The sequence below is a fragment of the Equus przewalskii genome, chromosome 1 (assembly GCF_037783145.1).
Source record: "Equus przewalskii isolate Varuska chromosome 1, EquPr2, whole genome shotgun sequence".
Taxonomy (NCBI): domain Eukaryota; kingdom Metazoa; phylum Chordata; class Mammalia; order Perissodactyla; family Equidae; genus Equus; species Equus przewalskii.
The window spans coordinates 107544829-107563302 of NC_091831.1; the positions used below are offsets into that span (position 1 = coordinate 107544829).

General features: G+C 42.3%; 1 protein-coding gene across 2 annotated transcripts in view; it reads left to right on the plus strand.

Annotated features, from left to right (window-relative positions):
• The first annotated feature begins 1267 nt into the window (after positions 1 to 1267).
• ENTREP2 (endosomal transmembrane epsin interactor 2) overlaps positions 1268 to 18474 on the plus strand; it is a 423055-nt gene continuing 405848 nt past the window's right edge. The window contains exon 1 of one of the 2 annotated variants that reach the window (XM_070571721.1): positions 1268 to 1601. In XM_070571721.1, the coding sequence (XP_070427822.1) occupies positions 1383 to 1601 (219 nt within the window). In that variant the 5' untranslated portion in view covers positions 1268 to 1382. The remainder of the gene's footprint in view (positions 1602 to 18474) is intronic. The other variant, XM_070571713.1, reaches the window with a different exon arrangement.

Genomic DNA, 18474 nt, shown 5'->3' on the forward strand with positions numbered 1-18474 from the left:
GATAAAGGCTTGAGCTATTGCCCCTTCAAGAGGAATTTGCATTTTAATAGAGCCTCGTCAAGCCCCAAAGGAATCAATATCTCTAAAGGTGAAATTGCAAGCACCAGCAACTGAGATATTTTGGGGCGAGACTCTTCAGTGTTTCCCATCCAACAGAGGACACCCTCGGTTCCGCCACACCGCTGTGGAAAGAAGGGTCTCTGGAAACGACCCCCATCTCCCTTTATTACTAGAACTTTGCCTATTTATGTCTGACCCCTTCAGACTTCCCAACACTCTTGGGTCTCTTAATATGTCAATCCAGCCTTTTTCAACATCTGCAGTCTTGAGATTGTCACACCAACAAGGCCACAAAGCGAATTATGGCACTCAAAACTTCCAAGTTTTCTAGGTACCTCCAATAAGCTCATAACCCTTATTCAAAACCTTATACAAGAAAACAGAGCAGAGATGATTTAGTAGGTCCCTAATGACACTGTTGATTTAAATTCGTTTTGTGCAATTTGTTTTAAGCCCAAACTTTTTACTTGTATCAAAAACCCTGCAAACGAAAGGTGGTAAGAGACATTCGTTTGCGAACTGGGACTGTTTTAAATGCCGAGTCCTCCAGGGCCAAATTCTCAGCGGATGGCTTGAGAAATTCTGGAACTGCGGAAAAGCGGCATCTTGGATCTTGGAATTCCGCATTCGAGAGCGGCTCCTGGCCGCCACACCGAGGACAGGGCGCTCGGGATTTACCTCCTCTGCGCTCCCCGCGCTGCCGGGTGGGCTGCCCCGTCCAGGGCTGGCTCCAGGCTCGGCCCCTGCGGCACGGCGGGCCCGCGGGCCCGGCTCCCAGGCCCCGTCAGCGCCGCCGGCCGAGGCGCCGCCGCGGAGGCTGCTGCCCTCGTCCGTGACGCGCCTGCGGTCCCCACTCTCCTCCCCGGGACCCGGTGCCGACCCGGCCGCGGGGGCCGCACCTGCGCCCCCCGGCCCCGGTCCAACTCCGGCCCCGGCCCAGCGCGCGGCGGCGGGGCTCGCGCCCGGGGACGGCGGCGGCTCGCCCCCGGCACGCGGCAGCGGCGGGGCTCGCGCCCGCGCCCGGCCCGGGGAACGCGCGGGGCGGGCGGGAGAGGGCGCAGCGCGGCGCGGCCGGCGGGCGGGCGGCCCTGCGGAGCGGCGGCGGCGGCATGGGCGCGGGCACAGGCAGGGGCTGCGGGCGCCCGGCTCCCCGCCCGGCCCGGCCCGCTCCCGGCGCGCGGCCGCCGAAGCCCCCGCGGCCGGCGGGCAGGCCGTCCCCGCGCCCGGAGCAACTTGCCTCGGACCCTCTGTGAGGAGAGGCGGCGGCGGCGGCGCGCGCCGGGCTGGGCGGAGCGGGGCGAGGCGTGCGGGCGCCCGGCGCGATGCCTCGGGCCGGCGGTCCCCGCGCGCCGCGCCCCGCTGCGCTGCCCCGCAGCCTGTCCCGCCTGCGCGAGTGCCCGGGCCGCTCCCGCATCGTGCTGGCGCTCGGGGCCACGCAGATGGCGCTCGGATGCCTCATCGTGGCCGTGAGCTTCGCCGCGCTGGCGCTCACCACCTCGGCCCGCGTCCGCCACTCCTGCCCCTTCTGGGCCGGCTTCTCGGTGAGTGTCTGCGGCCGGGCGGGGACGGGGCTCCCGGGGACCGAGGGCTGCTGTCCTCCAGGACGGCACCGCGGGAGCCAAGTTTGGGGGGCGAACGCTCAAGGCCGAGCTGCTGTAGCGCGGGGTGCAGTTCAAAACTCCGGGCAGAATAACTCCGGGGACCCCACTCACCGCTCTCGAAGCGTCGCCTTCGCTTCCTATTGCTCTGATCCCCGGAGTTACTTTTCTTAGAGGAAACAGAAGCCAGGCGCCCGCCCTCCGCCCAACCCGCAGCGACCGGAGGGACCGCGGGGTGACGGTGGGCAGCGGGCGCGCATCTGGCCGCGGGGTCCACGCCTGGGCCGGCGGCTCGGCCCTCGGGGACTCTGCGCGCTGGGGACCGGGGACCCGCCCCGGCCGATCTCGGTGCAGACTTAGCCAGCCAGGCTGCGGTGACCGAGGCGGGGAGGTGGGATCCGAACCGGATGCGGAGGTGCGGCTCCGCGCGCGTCTCGCCTTTGCTGCGGCTTTAACTGGGGACTGGGGGCGCAGGGCGCGTCCCGTCGGGTTGCGGGTCAGTCGTGGCGGCAGAGCCCGGCCAGCCCCCCTGCGGCCAGTCGCCGACTTGGCGTCCGGGACTTCGCGTTTCCCGTGTCCGCTCGGACGGCGGGCTCTGTGGGCAGTGGGACTGGGCAGGAGACTCTCAGCTGGAGTCTGGGGGGCGTGTTTCCTGAGCTCCAGACCCCGAGGGTGACCGATTTTCAGGCTGTTGACCCCCAGATTAGAGAAGCCGATGACTAACAAACCTCCATAGGAGAAAGCCACCAGGAAATCTCTATTAAAGGAAGTGATTGTCTCCAAGAGTTAATTTTTTGCGCATTTTATAGCCTTTTGATGAAAGTTGTTTTTTCTATATTAATAAAGAATGGACATATGGAAACGGGAAAAATACATGCAGAGCAGATATTTATAAACAGAGGCACTTGTTCTGAGAACTCTTGACATCTGTAACTACATTTGGTTTATGGTGCTTAAGTGTGTCTGATAGGCTTAAACTGTAAACTCAGTATGTTTTAATTTCATCTCCAGAAATCCAAAACAAGCCTTTGTAATGAAGGTTTGCTATTTGTTCTTGAGTTTTGAAATTTAAAAATTCTGTCCAGCTTTGCTTTGTTGTTGTTATTCTTTTGTATCAGCCTTTGTTCTCTAAGTCCATTGCCTGGCTTTTAAAATGAGATCTAAGTAAAACTGACTCTCTGACACGCTGATCGATACAGGTGTGGTCGTTCATCCTAATGGGGGTATTAATTTCCAAGGCTTATTTCAGACTAAGGGTGAGTCCTGGAGAGCTGATTAGGAAGAACAGAACGTGTGGCCACACTGTTCCAAGAGAGGAGGGTGGAGGCAGGAACCTGGGAGCCATGAGTCAAATGGACCACTATACATAGTTTTCCCACATCTGTTGCTCAATTCTTAGCATTATTTGACCTGCATTGTTTTCATGTCATCTGCTTGTGGGCACTGAGGTTTATGTTTGCTGGAACCAGCCTACAGGTGGCAGACTGGTAAGTTAGCTTCCCTTCGTGGCTCCTCCCTGAGCCTCCCCTCTCTCCATTAAGCCTTAGCTAATGGTTTTGGGACTCTGAAAGGGCATGGAAAAAGAGCTACCTTTTAGTAATAAGCATGAAAGGGAAAACATTAATTGGACAAGGTAGAAAAGCTATTTATGTGAAAAATGTGCAATCACTCCATTTTCAGCTAAAGAGTTATATAAATATGTACAATAATACAGTTTGCATTTCCAAGGTTATTCCTTTCGACAACTATAACCTGTTAGTTCTAACGTCCCCCAAGTCAGTAATTCTATGGATGTCTGCTTTGTGCAGACCTCCCTTTGGGCTCGGGGGAACAACAGTGCACACAGCAAACTCTGCTTACGTTGTAGAGATTTTTAAGGTAACTTCTGCCCTTGTCACCCTTGTATCTACTTTCTCATGGGCTTGTTTTCTTTCCTCAAACTTAATCTGCTACAAGCACCTTTAAAATTCTTTCAGAATCGTGTATACTGTTTTGCACATATTGTCTCTGCCCTTTGCAGAAATAAATGGTGGTTGGTTCCAGTTACGCTGGGACAGGTTTATGTGTTAGCGTGGGTGTGAGTGGTGACGCTGACCCCTTGCCATATATATGCCTGCCCCCTGAGACTTGGAAACTGCTTTGCAAGGATATTTTTCATTTAAGAATGGTGACTAGGGTTGCTGGCTTTATACCGGAATCTGCTCTGTGGGGTTAGGGCCACACTCTGCTTCCTCTGCATTTTCCAAAATGAAGTATGTGGGTTCCTTAGCAATCTCTAGGTTTCTGGGCCTTCTCTATGGTGTGTACGTGATGAAGAACCAATGTCAAAACAACCCTCTTCTATTTAAGCAAAAAAACGATACCTAAGTAAAACAGCTCCTATTTATTGAGCACATACTGTGTGCCAGATGTTAAGCTGAGTGTTTTCCATGGTGAGATAGCACGTTCCCTTGGTGGCCGCTGGTGCTCACACTTGTGTGCCATTCTCTCTACTTGAATTTGGACTGGGCCTCTGACTTCCGTAGCTAGTAGAATGCAGCAGAACTGAGGCTTTCTCAGTGCTGTGCCCTGGCCCTAAAGGGTCTGGGCAACTTCTGTTACACACGCTGAGCTGAAGAGGGATTAAGTAGCTTCCTGTGTTAGTCAGGCATCTCCAGAGAAACAGAACCAATAGGACATAGATATATATATATATACAGAGAGAGAGAGAGAGATTTATTAGAGGATTTGGCTCAGATGGTATAGAGGCAGAGAAGTCCCATGATATGCAAGCTGGAGAACCAGGAAAGCTGGTGGTGTAATTCAGTCCGAGTCCAAAGGCTCAAGAACTGGGGGGCCAATGGTGTAAATCCTGATCTGAGTCTGAAGGCCTGAGAACCGGGAGTGCTGATGTCCGAGGGCAGGACAAGATGGATGTCTCAGCTCGGTCAGAGAGAGTGAGTTCGCCTTTCCTCTCTCTGCCTTTTTGTTCTGTTCAGGCCCTCAAAGGTTTAGATGAGGCCCACCCACATTGGGGAGGGGGGTCTTCTTTACTGTCTGCTGAGTCAAATGCTAATCTCTTCCACAGATGCCCTCCCAGACACACCCAGAAAAATCTTTTACCAGCTATCTGGGCATCTCTTAGTCCTGTCAAGTGGACACATAAAATTAACCATCACACTTGCTCAAGGTCACTCAGCTAGAAAGTAGCCAATGTCAGGTTTAAACTTAGTCGCTCTGACTTTAGACGCCACACTCCTAACCATTACACTAACTGCCCCCTAGGCAGAGGCAGAAGGAGATGAAATAAACACAGTGGTAAAGAGTAAAAGACAAACGTGTGAAAAGGTGAAGATCCAAGAGAAGTTTGGGGAGGCATGAAGTTAGGGAAGTTAGGGAGGTTTAAGGATGGGGGAGGGGAAGGATTGCAGCAAAGGTGGAGACAGGCACGGGGGCAGGAGTTCTGGCTGGAGGGAGCAGCTACTGATTCAGTCATTTAAGGACGGTTTTTAAATGGTGTTCCTGTCCCAGGTCCCTGCCATCCAGCTAGGAGTTAGGAGGTGGATTGGCTCCCTCGTGGATGAATGCTTGGCCTGTTTTGAGAGATGATCATGTGTGTGAACACTTTAGAAGACTAACAGAGCTGGGTGGAGGTCTTGAATGGTTACCCTTTGATAGAGCATCTTCACTATATTTCTTTGAAATTTTGTTAATGCCCAGGACTTCAAAGACAAATAAGTACATTGTGAATTATCCACATTGCCGGTTGCATGTGTCGATAAAGACATAGTCATTGGGAGCTGATGGTGTATGTATCTGTGTGTGTGTATTTTTATTTCTTTAAAGGCAAGACTACTGGATTTTTTCATATAAAAGCAATATATGCTTGTTGCAATAACTGAGAACAAAGAAGTGTACAAAAAAAAAATGACAGCAGTGCCGCCTTCTATCCCAAGTCTATGCCTGTAGGTAACCAGTATTACCACTGTTGGTTATTGTGATCCTCCCATGCTTCCCTTTACAATCACAGAAATATTAGAATTTATGTGTATGTGTGGAATATATTTCTTTTCTTTTAAAAAATGTACAAAAAAGATTATACCACACACCTTACTCTCTGGCTTCTTTTTTTATTTATAATAAATATTCACAGCCATAGCCTATTATTATTATTCCTATTATTTTTAATGACTAAGAGTCCATAGTTGAATTATTGTAATATATTTAGTTATTCTCCGGCTGGGAATATTCTGTTTGCATTATTTCTATGTCTCTACAAACAATGCTCCCTATCTAGCCTTAGATGCCAGTGCTTGTTTTCTGAGCATAAATTCTCCAAAGCGGAATTGCTAGTCAAAGGATATTCAGATTTGGAATTTCACTAGTATTGCTGGATTAATTTCCACACAAGATGGTAGTCATTCCTGCCCACAGAAGCAGTACATGATGGTGCCCTTTTGCCACTCTCTTACCATCACAGGATGTTAGCAGTCTTAACGTTTTTATTCATCTGATGGAAGAAAAAAGATCTTATGTCTTCACTTAATCTGAATTTCCATGGCTACTTCTCTTGTATGTTGCAAATATTTTCTTGCAGTTTTTCATTTCTCATTTGGCTTAATTTTTGGTGTCTTTTGCCATATGAAAAATTTAAAAATTTCTTCTGTAGTCAAATCTGTTAGTTTTCTCTTTTACAGTTTCTGGATTTTTTTTCCCTTAGTTAAGAGGGTTGTTATTAGAGAGGTGATGCAAATATCCTATTAAATTTTCTCATAATGCAATCCAGCAATTCCACTTCTGGGTATTTATCTGAAGAAAATGAAAACACTAATTCAAAGAGATACGTGCACCGCTTTGTTCATTGCAGCATTAGCCAACATGTGGAAGCAACCTAAGTGTCCATCCATGCATAAATGGAGAAAGAAGATGTGGTATATACACAATGGAATATAAGCCATAAAAAAGAATGAAATCTTGCCAGTTTCAACAACATGGATGGAACTAGAAGGTGTTATGCTAAGTGAAATAAGTCAGACTGAGAAAGACAAATATTGTATGATTTCACTTATATGTGGAATCTGAAAAACAAAACAAGGGAAGAAACAGAACAAAACAGAAACAGACTCATAGATACAGGAAACAAACTGGTGGTCACCAGAGTGGGGAGGGCAGTGGGGGAAGGTCAAAATAGGTGAAGAGGATGAAGAGGTACAGACTTCCAGTTACAAAATAAGTCCCGGGGATGTAATGTACAGAACAGGGAATATAGTCAGTAATCTTGTAATAACTTTGTATGGTGACAGGCGGTTACTAGATGTATCGTGCTGCTGATTTTGTAATGTATGTAGACATCAAATCACTGTGTTGTACACCTGAAACTGATAGGATATTGTATATCAATTATACTTGAACAAAATTTCTTTTGACTGTTTTTGTTTTATTTTTCACATTCAAATTTTAATTCATCCAGAATTTATTTTGCAAATGGTATTATTAGGCTCCAAAAGGCCTAACTTTGCTTTCAGACAAAGTTCCTATGGACATGTGGTTGTGTTTTTGGGCTCTATTCAGTTTTACTCTCTCAATTGTCTATTTTAGAGTTAATACCACATTATTTTGATTATAGTAACTTCATAGTGAGTTTCACTATCTGATAAGGCATGTCCCTCTACACCGTTTTCTTTTTCAAAAGTGCATTAGCTGTTCTTCGCTGTGAACTTTGAAATATCTGTGTCTAGTTTCTGGTAATACCTTTGTAGGGTTTGAATTGGAATTGCATTACATTTATGGATCAGTTTTGGAAGCACTGACAGTTTTATAATATTAAATCTTCCAATTCAGGAACATAGTTTGTGTCTTCGTTTATTCGTCCTTTGTTTTATACCTTTCAGAAAATGTTTTATGAGGATGTGTTCATGGTGGCAGAGTAGTTTTCCAATCTCCCCTAAACTCCTCTTGAAAACCAAACTAATCAAAAAGATAACCATAGAAAAAGCTCGGGAATGACGTGGTTAACGGAAGTGCTGGGGAGCCCTGGATGAATCGTATGTAGATGGGTGTGCCCAAACCACCTGCAGTGACAGGACCTGTAGAAGTACAGCAGTGGTGGCAGGGGGTAACGGGAAGTGAAAGGGAACTCTCAACAGGCTATGGGAACCAAAAGTCACCATGAGTTACCCCAAAGAGTAGGGTGGAGGCCTGGATGAGCAGATCAGAGAACAACTGGCAATACTGGAAAGGTCCTCTCAGGTTCCTAATTGTAGGTGAGAACAGCAAACCGTGTGGGGATGTGGTGGCACAAGCCTTGGAGAATGTTAGAGATGCACAATAAGTCCTCTCTGCTAGAAGGACAGTCTCACCCTGAGCAGAAATGACTGGAAACAGACCAAATTGAGGAGGACAGGAACACTGATGGCAAGAGAGAGTAGATTCAGATGGTGCCGGTTGAGGGCGGCCTCCCCCCAAGGAAAGAGCTCTCAGAAACTGTTCCCAACAGTGAAAGAGAACATCCAAAGCTGAGAGCACAGCCTTAGAAAATAAGGACTTTGGAGGTCAAGAGCTGGAGCAAAGGGCTCGAGGAGAGAAATCTTCCCAAACTTTACAAAGGTCCTGGACTTAACTCTGAGAAAGAATTAGCTGGATACATAGAGAGCTCATGTTTTGGGTCGTTAACAGATCAATAGAGCCCAGCTGGCAAAGCTGTCCTAGCCCATACCCCCATTCCAGGGAGCTTTCTCCTAATACGTCAGGAAAATCTGCCTCATTTAAACATGAAGAACAAAAAAGGAATATGATCCAAACTTATGCAAAATTGATTTGATGAAAATGAACATAATGCTACTATAGAAAATGAGAGCCCACCAGAAGAATCATAATTAATATTTCAACATAAGCTAAAAGAAAAAAGTTTTGAAAGAGTAGCATAAAATCAGAAATGTGAAAACTACAAAGGATATGGCTAGGTAACAGAAAATTATGAAGTAAGAATAGAGAGATTTTAGGAAAGAATTAGGAAAAAAGAATGTTGGAAAGGAAGACTAAGTTAGAAGTAGCACAAGAGCAAGTTGATACTATGGAAAGCAAAGAAGTAAAAATAGAGGATGAAAAGGAGAAAAATGAAAAAACAAAACCCCAACAAAAAAGACCAACAAAAAAGAAGGGGATAAAGTGAATTAGAAAGTAATAAATATAGGAGATAGGCAGAGGAGATCCAATATATGTATAATTAGAATGTCCAGGAAAGGAAGTGCAAAACAATGGAATAAAATAAATATTTAGAACTATAGTGCAAGAAAACTTTTCTAAAATAAAAGAAAACTTGAAAGGATACACTATATAACTGGGAAAAATATGAATGCAGAATATTCACCTCTGAGACATTTCCCTATCAAATAATGGATTTTAAAGATAAAGTAAAAATCCTTTGGGCATCCAGATAAAAACTCCCAGACACTTGTAGATATTGTGCGTTGGAATTCTCATAGCCAAATACTATACTAGAAAACAGAATGGCAATATTTTAAAAAGTAATTTTTTTGAAAAATTTTGCAATAAATTCTAACTTACAGAAAAGTTCTAGAGCAGGACTAAGAACTCCTATATCCCTTTACTTAAGTTCCCTAATTGTAATTTGCCCCATGGCTTGCACTTGTGTATACTCTCTTTCTCAAAAAAAAAAAAAAAATCCATCGCCATTAGTCTTTATCTTGACCTTTTTGGAGCAGGCTGCAGACAAGATGTCTGCTACTCCTAAAAACTTCAGTGTTATTTCCCCCAGTCAAGGACACTCTTCAATATAACCAACATAAACTCCTCCAAATTAGGAACTCAACACTGAAAGAAGATTGTCCTCTAATTCATGAACTCTATTCCAACTTCACCAACTTTTCAATTAGTGTTTCTTTTCCTTTTCTGGCCCAGGATCCTATCCAGGAATATGTGTGTGTCTTATATCTCTTCGCTCTCCTCAATCTTCCAGTGTTTCATGTTTTCCATATTTTCAAAGAATACACAGCCTTGTATTCTATGGAGTGACCCAGAACCTGAGTCTGTCTGATTTATCCTTGTGGCCAAACTCAGGTCATGCATTCTTGGTAAGACTATCCAAGAAATGATGCTGTGCTCTTCTCTGTGCACATCAGGAGAAATTGATGTTGCTCCATCCCACCACCAGTGGTATTAACCTTGATGGCCTGATCTTGTTGCTGTCTGCCAGGTGTTATCATCTTAAATTCACCATTTCCCCTTTGATTATATTTCATGAGGAGGTATTCTGAGATTATGCCAATATCCTGTTCATGATCAAACGTCTGCCCATCAGCTTTAGCATCCATTGATGATTTCCACCTGAATTAGACACTGCTGTGATGGTTGCCAAATTGTTTCTATTTATGTCATTCTTCTACATTTATTAGTTATTACTCTACTGTAAGAAGAGCTTTCCCTTCTTTCTCATGTATTTCATTTACTCATTTATTCATTTTAAAGTTTCTATCAATATGAATTCATGGTTACCTGTTTTATTTATATATTATCATTGTTTGTTTTGATCCTCAAATTGTCCCCAACATGTCTCCATCAAACACTGTGCATTTCCTGACTTTCTGACATGAGAAGATGTTTCAGGCTCATTTTATACTTTTCCTTGCCCCAACCCTGGAATCTGCCATTTCTCCAGGGAGCTCACTGTGGTCATTGCTAAGTGGTATCATTGCTTCTAGGCCCTCTCAGTGGACATGGCTGGGAGATTTTATACACACACACACACACGCACACACACACACACACCCCTACATATATTCATACACATATACATTCCATGTTTTTTAATGGCATTCTTTAGTTCTTGTGTATTCTTGATTATTTTTATCTACTATTTCTGTTACTGAGAGGAATACTGAAGTTTCTAACTATAATTTTGGATTTCTCTATTTCTCCTTTCAGTTTTGCTTTATCTTTTTTGGTGTTCTGTTGTTAGGTGCATACACATTTATGATTGCATGTCTTCCTTGTGAATTGACCCTTTCATCATAATATAATGTCCTTTTTTATCCCTGGCAATTTAATTTTTTTGCTCTGAAGTCTAATTTGTCTGATGTTAATATAGCCACTCCAGCCTTCCTTTGATTTTGTTTCATGGTATATCTTTTCGCATACTTTCACTTTTAACTCACCTATATCGTATTTGTAGTGAGTTCCTTATAGACAGTGTACAGTTGGATCTTTTTTAAAAACCCACTCTGCCAGTCTGTCTTTTAGTTGATGTTAGGCCATTTATATTTAATTTAATTATTGATATATTTTAATTTAGATCTACCTCCTTTTTCTTTTTGTTCCCTCTTTTCTTTTTTTATCTGTTTCCCATTTTCTGCCGTCTTTTGTTTTATTTGGAATCTTTTTTATCACTACATTTTGATTCATTTGTTGAGTTTTTGACTATATTTCTTTGGAGAGTCTTTTTAGCAATTGCTTCATAAATTACAATACGTGTACTAAACTTTTCACTGTGTCCCTAGAATCGTTATTTTACCACTTCAGGTGGAATATGGGAACCTTATCACCGTGTAAGTCCCTCATTTGTGTTGTAATTGTCTTATATGTTGCATCATATATATCTTATATATTACATCTACATACATTGAAAACCCTTTCAGACAGTGTCATACTTTTGCTTTAAAGAACTCAATAGGACAAGGGTATGCCATTATATTTACCATTTCTTTTATCCTTCCTTCATTCCTGATGTTCCATGTTTTCTTCCAATATCATTTGACTTCTGTCTGAACCATTTCCTATAGCAGTGTATTTAGAGCAAGTCTGCTGTCAACAAATTCTGTTAGTTAGTTTTTTTTTTTTTTTTACCTTAGGATGCCTTTTTTTCACCTTTGTTCTTGAGGGCATTTTCACTGGATGTAGAATTCTGGGTTGACAGTTCTTTTCTTTCAGCTGTTAAAAATGTTGTTCCAATTCCTTCTGTCCTCTGTGTTTTCTGATGACAAATCTGTGGTAATTTAAATTATGGCCCCGTATAAGTTGACTGACTTTTTCTCCTGTCATCATCATTCTGGTATTAAACTTACCTAGTGAGTTTTTTACTTTTGTTATTATATTTTTCAATTTTAAAAATTTACATTTGGTTCTCCTTTGCATCTCCTATTTTTTTCTTTAGTTTTTGTAGTTTTCCATTCATTTCTAAAATATTTATTCTTACTTATTGGAGCATTTTTATTATTGCTGCTTAACGTCTTTGTCTGATAGTTCCAAAATCTATCATTGATTGTATTTTCCCATGGAAGGTGACATTTTCCTGATTCTTTGTATGCCGAGTAATTTTGGATTGTATCCTGGACATTTTGAATATTATGTTGTGAGTCACTGGATATTGTTTAAATCCTATGGAGATTGTCGATATTTTTGTTTTAGCAGGTTATCTATCCTTTTGAGTTTAGACCAGAAGTTCTGACCAGCCTTGTGCGGGTTGTGTTCTAATGTCAGTTCAGTTTTCAGTCTTTGCAGTGCTATTCAGATCCATCCTGCACATGTGCCAGCCAGTGACCAGTCTGGCTCTTGGGTGGTGATCTATCCTGTAGTTCTGCTCTCAAAGTTGCTATATTCTGTTTAGGGTCGTATCTACATGTGCACACCTTGGAGATGAGCCCATGAGTTCATAAACAAATTTCAGGAATCTCTTTCCCTAGCCCTGCCTTTTCTGTGATCTTCCTGGTGTTTTCTGTTTCCCTGGGGCTTCCTTTATCCAGTCCTCCAAGAACACTAGGGCTTTACCTTGCTTTGCTGCGTACTTCCTGTGCCTGCACTTGCATAGGGGCCATACAGTGGGAAGACAGAGAGAAAGAATCAGCAACAGGGCTTTTCTCTGCCCTCTAGGGACCAAGCTTCTCCTATCAGAAAGGGAAGTTTTTCTACTCCTTTCCTGCCCCTGTTGCTCTTGCTGCTATGGTGTTGCTTGGGGGCTGGCGTGTGGGAGAATGGCGAGAAGAGAAAGAAATCCAAAAGAAAAAACAATGGGGATTTCCTCACTCTCTTTTGGCATGAGGAAGCTTACTTCTAAATCCTTGAGCCAGAACCAGAGGGCTTCCCCTGAGCTCTTTCTGTCTGTCTGCACGAATGCTCAACTTTGGGGTTTGGGCTGTGTTGGGTTTTGGCTGGGGGATACTGAAGAGGGAAAAATAATAAACTACTGCCAGTTTGGTGGTACTTTGAATGGTATTGTTCTTCCCCAGTGTGCCTGCCCTTTATTTTTCAGAGTTTTCAAACCGTGAATTCCATGCATTCTATCAGGTCTCATAGCTCATAGAGAGAGACACAGGGTAGCGTGTGCTTACTCTCTGGAGCTGGAACCTCAGTGTTTTTAATGTACTTCCTATGGGATGCTGTATGCTTTCTATATTCAGATAATTGTCCTTTAAATGTAAAGGGCACAGACATACAGTTTTGAATTTGCAAGAACTCTGAGAACGTTGACCCCATGAGCCTTTTCTCAGGGGTTTATTAGAGAATGAGCTTCCAAAAACTGTAAAATGATTGGCAGAGCTTTTCATGGATGAACATTGACTATATTTAACTGTAAAACTAAAACTAAAGGATGGCAATCGGGGGCAAATTAATATATAACTGTTACATGTTCTGGTTATATAGAAATCATACAGCTGAAAAAAAGTGGGAGGAGATGAGAAAAAAGTGGGAGGAGATGAGAGAAAAGTAGAATAAGCTACTTAATTGTCACACTGGTATTAACTAGGATTTTAAAAAAGTCTCTGGAAACTGACAAAGCAGGTAGTAGAAGGTTAAATTTATTTGAGACTATTAAGATTAACAACAGATTAATACTAGTGACTAAAATTGAAGGTTTGGGAAGAGCAAAGGAGGGAGGAAGAAGCAATTATTAGCTAATTGCATTATTGCTCATACTAGTGAGGTAATACTATCCAAAATAAGAGGTTACTAAGGGGGTTATACAAGGTAATAATATAAAAAAAGTAGCTAGAACCAAAATCCTTCCTACATACCTGAAGAAATGCAGAGAGAGAACGGGCGAGCAGAGACTGCAGCCCCAATGCTAAAAGACTGTATATATGTGTAGGTGTTTTAAATATAAGGTTAAAAATCTTGCAAAGCTGATGTCAAACATATAGACTGTAGTAATATATGTAAATGGACTTAATTAATATATTTTAAAAATTTTTTCAGGTTGACTAAGAAAACAAGATTCAGAGATACACCTAAAATGAAGAGGTTTAGAAAGGCTAAAAATAAAAGAACTGGAAAAGATAGACCAGGAGAATTCACATAAAGAGAAAGCAGGGCTTTCTAGATCATTAGTTTCCACTATTTATCCTTATTACTTCCTTCCTTTATTTTGTTTTATAGATTTGTCAGTTGCATATTTAATATATATTCATTCTTTTTTAAATAGTAAAAACAATTATAGTTAAAATTTTATTTTGAATATAGGTATATTTGTAGTGCTTAGATTTCAATAGAGTTCTCCCACTTACGTCAATTTTTAGATGTTTATCATTTTAGTTTTGATTTTTTTCTTTAATCCTGGGGTTCTGTAGAAGAATGTTTCTTAGTTAGCAGATAGTCTTTTTTGAGAGGTGGAGGTTGAATGCCATTGTTTTATTACTGATTTCTTGTTTTACTTGATTATGATCAGTGAATGTGGCTTGCAAAATTTCTACTTTTTGTAATTTAACAATTTGTTAAAAACATCAGTACATGGTTACTTTTTAAAAATTTGAATCTTTTTCTGTTTTGTTTATTTTTTTGTCTGTGATAGGTCTCATGGTTTGACAGGTGTGTTAAAATCATCCCATTTATTTTAGTTTTTAAATTCTTATATTTCTATGACTTTGTTTTATGTATTTTACCTTTATGTTGTTTTGTGTGTAAATGTTTGTGAATATATCTTATTTATTGATGATAGCTTTTGTCACAGGACACATTTCATTCTGTTCTAAGGTTTTGATATTAGATTCCAATTTTTCTGATGTTAGTATCACCACTCCTGTCTTTGTTTAAAACTCACTACACATATTAGAGACTTTTATTGTCCTTGTTGTAATTTTTACAGTCAACACCTTTCTCACTTGACCCACGTTTACCGTTTCTTTGTTACCATTGCTTCTTACATCCTGTTACTTCCTTCTGGCTTAAATTTCTTCTTTAGTCACAGGCATCTTATAGTAATTCTGTCAGTGAAGGTTTGTGAATGTTTGTCTGAAAAAATTCTTTATTTCACTCTCTCTCTTGAATTCTAGGTTGACAGTTATTTTTCCTCACTATTTTGGAGATGTCTTCTGGCCTCTGTTTTGTAGAGAATTCTGCTCTTGGTGTGCTTATAAATTTGTCTTTCCTTGGGTTGATTTTAAAGTTCCTTTTTGACTGGGCAGTCTGCACTTTCAGTGAATGTGGACTTATTGCATGAATTCTGCTCTGGACATCAGCTGTTTGAATCAGAGTGTTGACCGTGTCCTTCTATGTGTATCTTGGGCTTTCTTCTGTCCTATGTGTCTCTTTACCTCTTGTTCATATTGTCTAACTCTGTCTTTCTGTACTACATTCTGGATAATTTCCTCATGTTTGTCTTCCATTTCACTAGCTCTGTTTTTAACTGTTTCTTATCAGCTATTGAACATGTCCTTTGAGTTTCTGATTTCAATGACTATATTTTTTATTTCTAGAGGTTCTATTTTTTTCTTTTCTAAATCTATCTTTTCTTTTGTCATAGTACTTTGTTCTTTTCTTAAGGTCTTGATTCCTTCTTTTATGTCTTTAATCAATTTAAGCAAATTTTTTTTTCCCCTGAGGAAGATTTGCCCTGAGCTAATGTCTGTTGCCAGTCTCCCTCTATTTTGTATGTGAGCTGCCATCACAGCATGGTCACAGATAGATGAGTGGTGTAGGTCTGTGCCCGGAAACCAAACTCGGGCTGCTGAAGTGGAGCACACCAAACTTAACTATTAGGCCACTGGCCCCCAATTTTTTTTAATGTTCCTTACCATTTGGTGTTTCCATTCCTAGAAGTCTTGTGGGCTGCTCCTGTGTGTAGATGGCACATGGTGGGTGATCTGGTTTCCTTGTACATTTTGTAATAGTGTTTTTTGTGGGGAGAGGGGTTGAGGAGATCTTCAGTGGCCATTTCCTGTGGAATCCTCATGTGGTGTGAATTGACTGTTTCTTCAGAGAGCCTTTGCTAAACTTGTTGGGTGCTAGTTGTCAGCATCCTGGAACCAAATTTTCTGTTATCTTATCTGCTTGAGGGTTGCTACATGAGTACCAGTAATTCATCAAATGTTCCTTTCTTTGAGAGTGGTCACTTTAGGCTTAGATTTCAGTTTTGTCTTTCCCCACCTCTTGTGGACCAGAGGTCTTGACTCTCCTTCCGGCTTGGACATTAGAACCTCAGCTAGGCCCCTAGTCATCATAGCTGCCTCTCTTTACTCTCTGCCCTCAGTTGAGCTCAACACAAAACATTGTTTTCTTGTTTTGTTGTTATCAGTTGCTGTCTGTGGTGGGAAGGTCTCTGTGTTAATCTAGGCTGCTGTCTTGCCTGAATTGGGAGCTGATCTCTTTTTAAAAATTTACAAGTGTGCCCCTTATGTAAATAGAATGTTGTTGCATTTTGTTTTTCAATCTTATCTTTAAGTCCTTGTGGTTTGATTATAGGGAATTCAGACCTTTCCCATTTATTAAGCTAAGGATAGATTCAGTCTTATTCCTTTTGACTTAATTTATTATTATACTTTATTGTTTTTTCTTTCCCTTTTGCTGGCTTGATCAAGTTGATTTTTAAAATCTATTTGTTTTAAAAGACTGTGGTAAAAATACGTAACATAAAATGTATAATTTTAAACACTTTTCAGTATACAGTTGTGTGCCATTAAGAACATTCACAACGTTGTGCAGCCTAACACCACCTTCCATCTCCTGAACTTCTGCAAAACTGAAACTCTGAACCCATTAAACACTTCATTCCCCGCTCCCCCCCAGCCCCTGGGAAGCACCATTCTACTTTTTGGCTCTATGAACTTGACTATGCCAAGTGCCTCATATAAGTGGAATCATTCAGTATTTGCCCTTTTGTGACTAGCTTATTTCACTTAGCATAAAATTTTCAAGGTTCGTCTATGATGTAGCATGTATCAGGATTTCCTTCCTTTTTAAGGCTGAATAATATTCTATTGTGTGTAAACGCCATATTTTGTTTATCCATTCATCTGTCAGTGGACATGTGGGGTGCTTCCACCTTTTGTCTATTGTGAGTAATGCTACTATAAACATTGGTGTGCAAATCTGTTCTTAAGTTGGTTTTTATTCCATTCTTCAACCCTTTTCTCTTGCACTTCTCCATCTTCTGGTGGTTATGTTTTCATCTTTGACAATCTAAATCTAAATTTTCTATTAGCACACCAGATTAAATGATAGATCTGATCACTGTCTTTCTTTTATTCGAGCCACATGGTTTCTTTGTGCTTTCTCACCCCTTAGTTCCACTTCTGCCACTACCCTGTAACCCCATAGGAGAAAACCTTTAGAAACTTTTCTCTGTCCCTGGTTCATTTTGAAAGACTTGTTCAAAAGAAAATGGACTTTGACATTATACAGTCAACATGATTTGAGTATGTAAGGGAGGTTTTTTTTGCTTCATACTTCAGTCTTTTATTGAGGAATTTTGAATTTGAATCTTGAAAAGGTCAAAAAGTACTATATCTTATGGTTTTATTGAAGAGTAAAGAAAATATAATAAAGCCTGTGATGGTTTCTTAAGGCCACTTTCTATCGTTTCTGTATTTGTTGGTGAGTTCAGACCATGTGTGAGACACTTTGCCTTTGCAAAGCTGGCATCAGAGTGGCAGCAGTGGAAGGAGAGACATTGACAGACACAGCAAAGGCTGGGACAGGGCTTCCAGTCCCCAGGACTGCCCCCTCCCTGGTGCCCCAGAGGCACCGCTGCTGAGAACGCTGCCTGGTGAAGGGAAGACCCTCTGTCTTTTGAGAAGCCCCTTTGCCTTTCTCACAGGGCGGTCTATGTAATGGCGTCTGTTAGCTTTTCAGGAGGCTCTGCAGAGGCCTGCCCGTGTGCCAGCCAAGTGTAGCTCCAGGGCCTTCCTTTCCAGAGACCAGGTGTGTCTTCCAGGCCCACTGTCCCCCTGCCTGCCCAGGCTTCAGGCCTACCTGAATTCCGTTTCTGCGTTTAGGCACTTTAAGTGACCTAACTTTGATAGCATGTTATGGAATTTTAGTCTCAATTTATAATCATGGCGTGCTCTTATCTCCTCTCCTTCCAACTGTGGATGGAAGTTGTGTTTTGTTAAAGAGTCCAGGGCAGTGAGGTGGACGGTGATTTAAGGAGCCCACAGGAATTGAGGATACTGGCACCTTTGGGGGAGGGGAGGGTGTTAGGTCAAGTATTTAGGACATAATAAATGTAAGCAATAGTGGTCTAGTGGTTAAGATTAGGCATTCTTACCTCACTGCCACAGCCTGGGTTCGTTTCCTGGTCAGGGAACAACACTACCCGTCTCTTGACTGTCATACTGTGGTGGCTGCTTGTTGCTGTGATGCTGGAAGCTATGCCACTGGGATTTCAACTACCAGCAGGGTCACCCATGGTGGACAGGTTTCAGCAAAAAATTGGCATGGAAACCCTATGAACAGCAGTGGAGCATTGTCTGGTATAGCACTGGAAGGCGAGAGGATGGTACAGAAAGACCGGGCAGGGTACCGCTCTGCTGTCCACAGGGGCGCTGGGAGTTGGAATCCACTCCATAGCACTAACAACAAAAAAAATGTTGACAGACTACTTCTTGTGCAT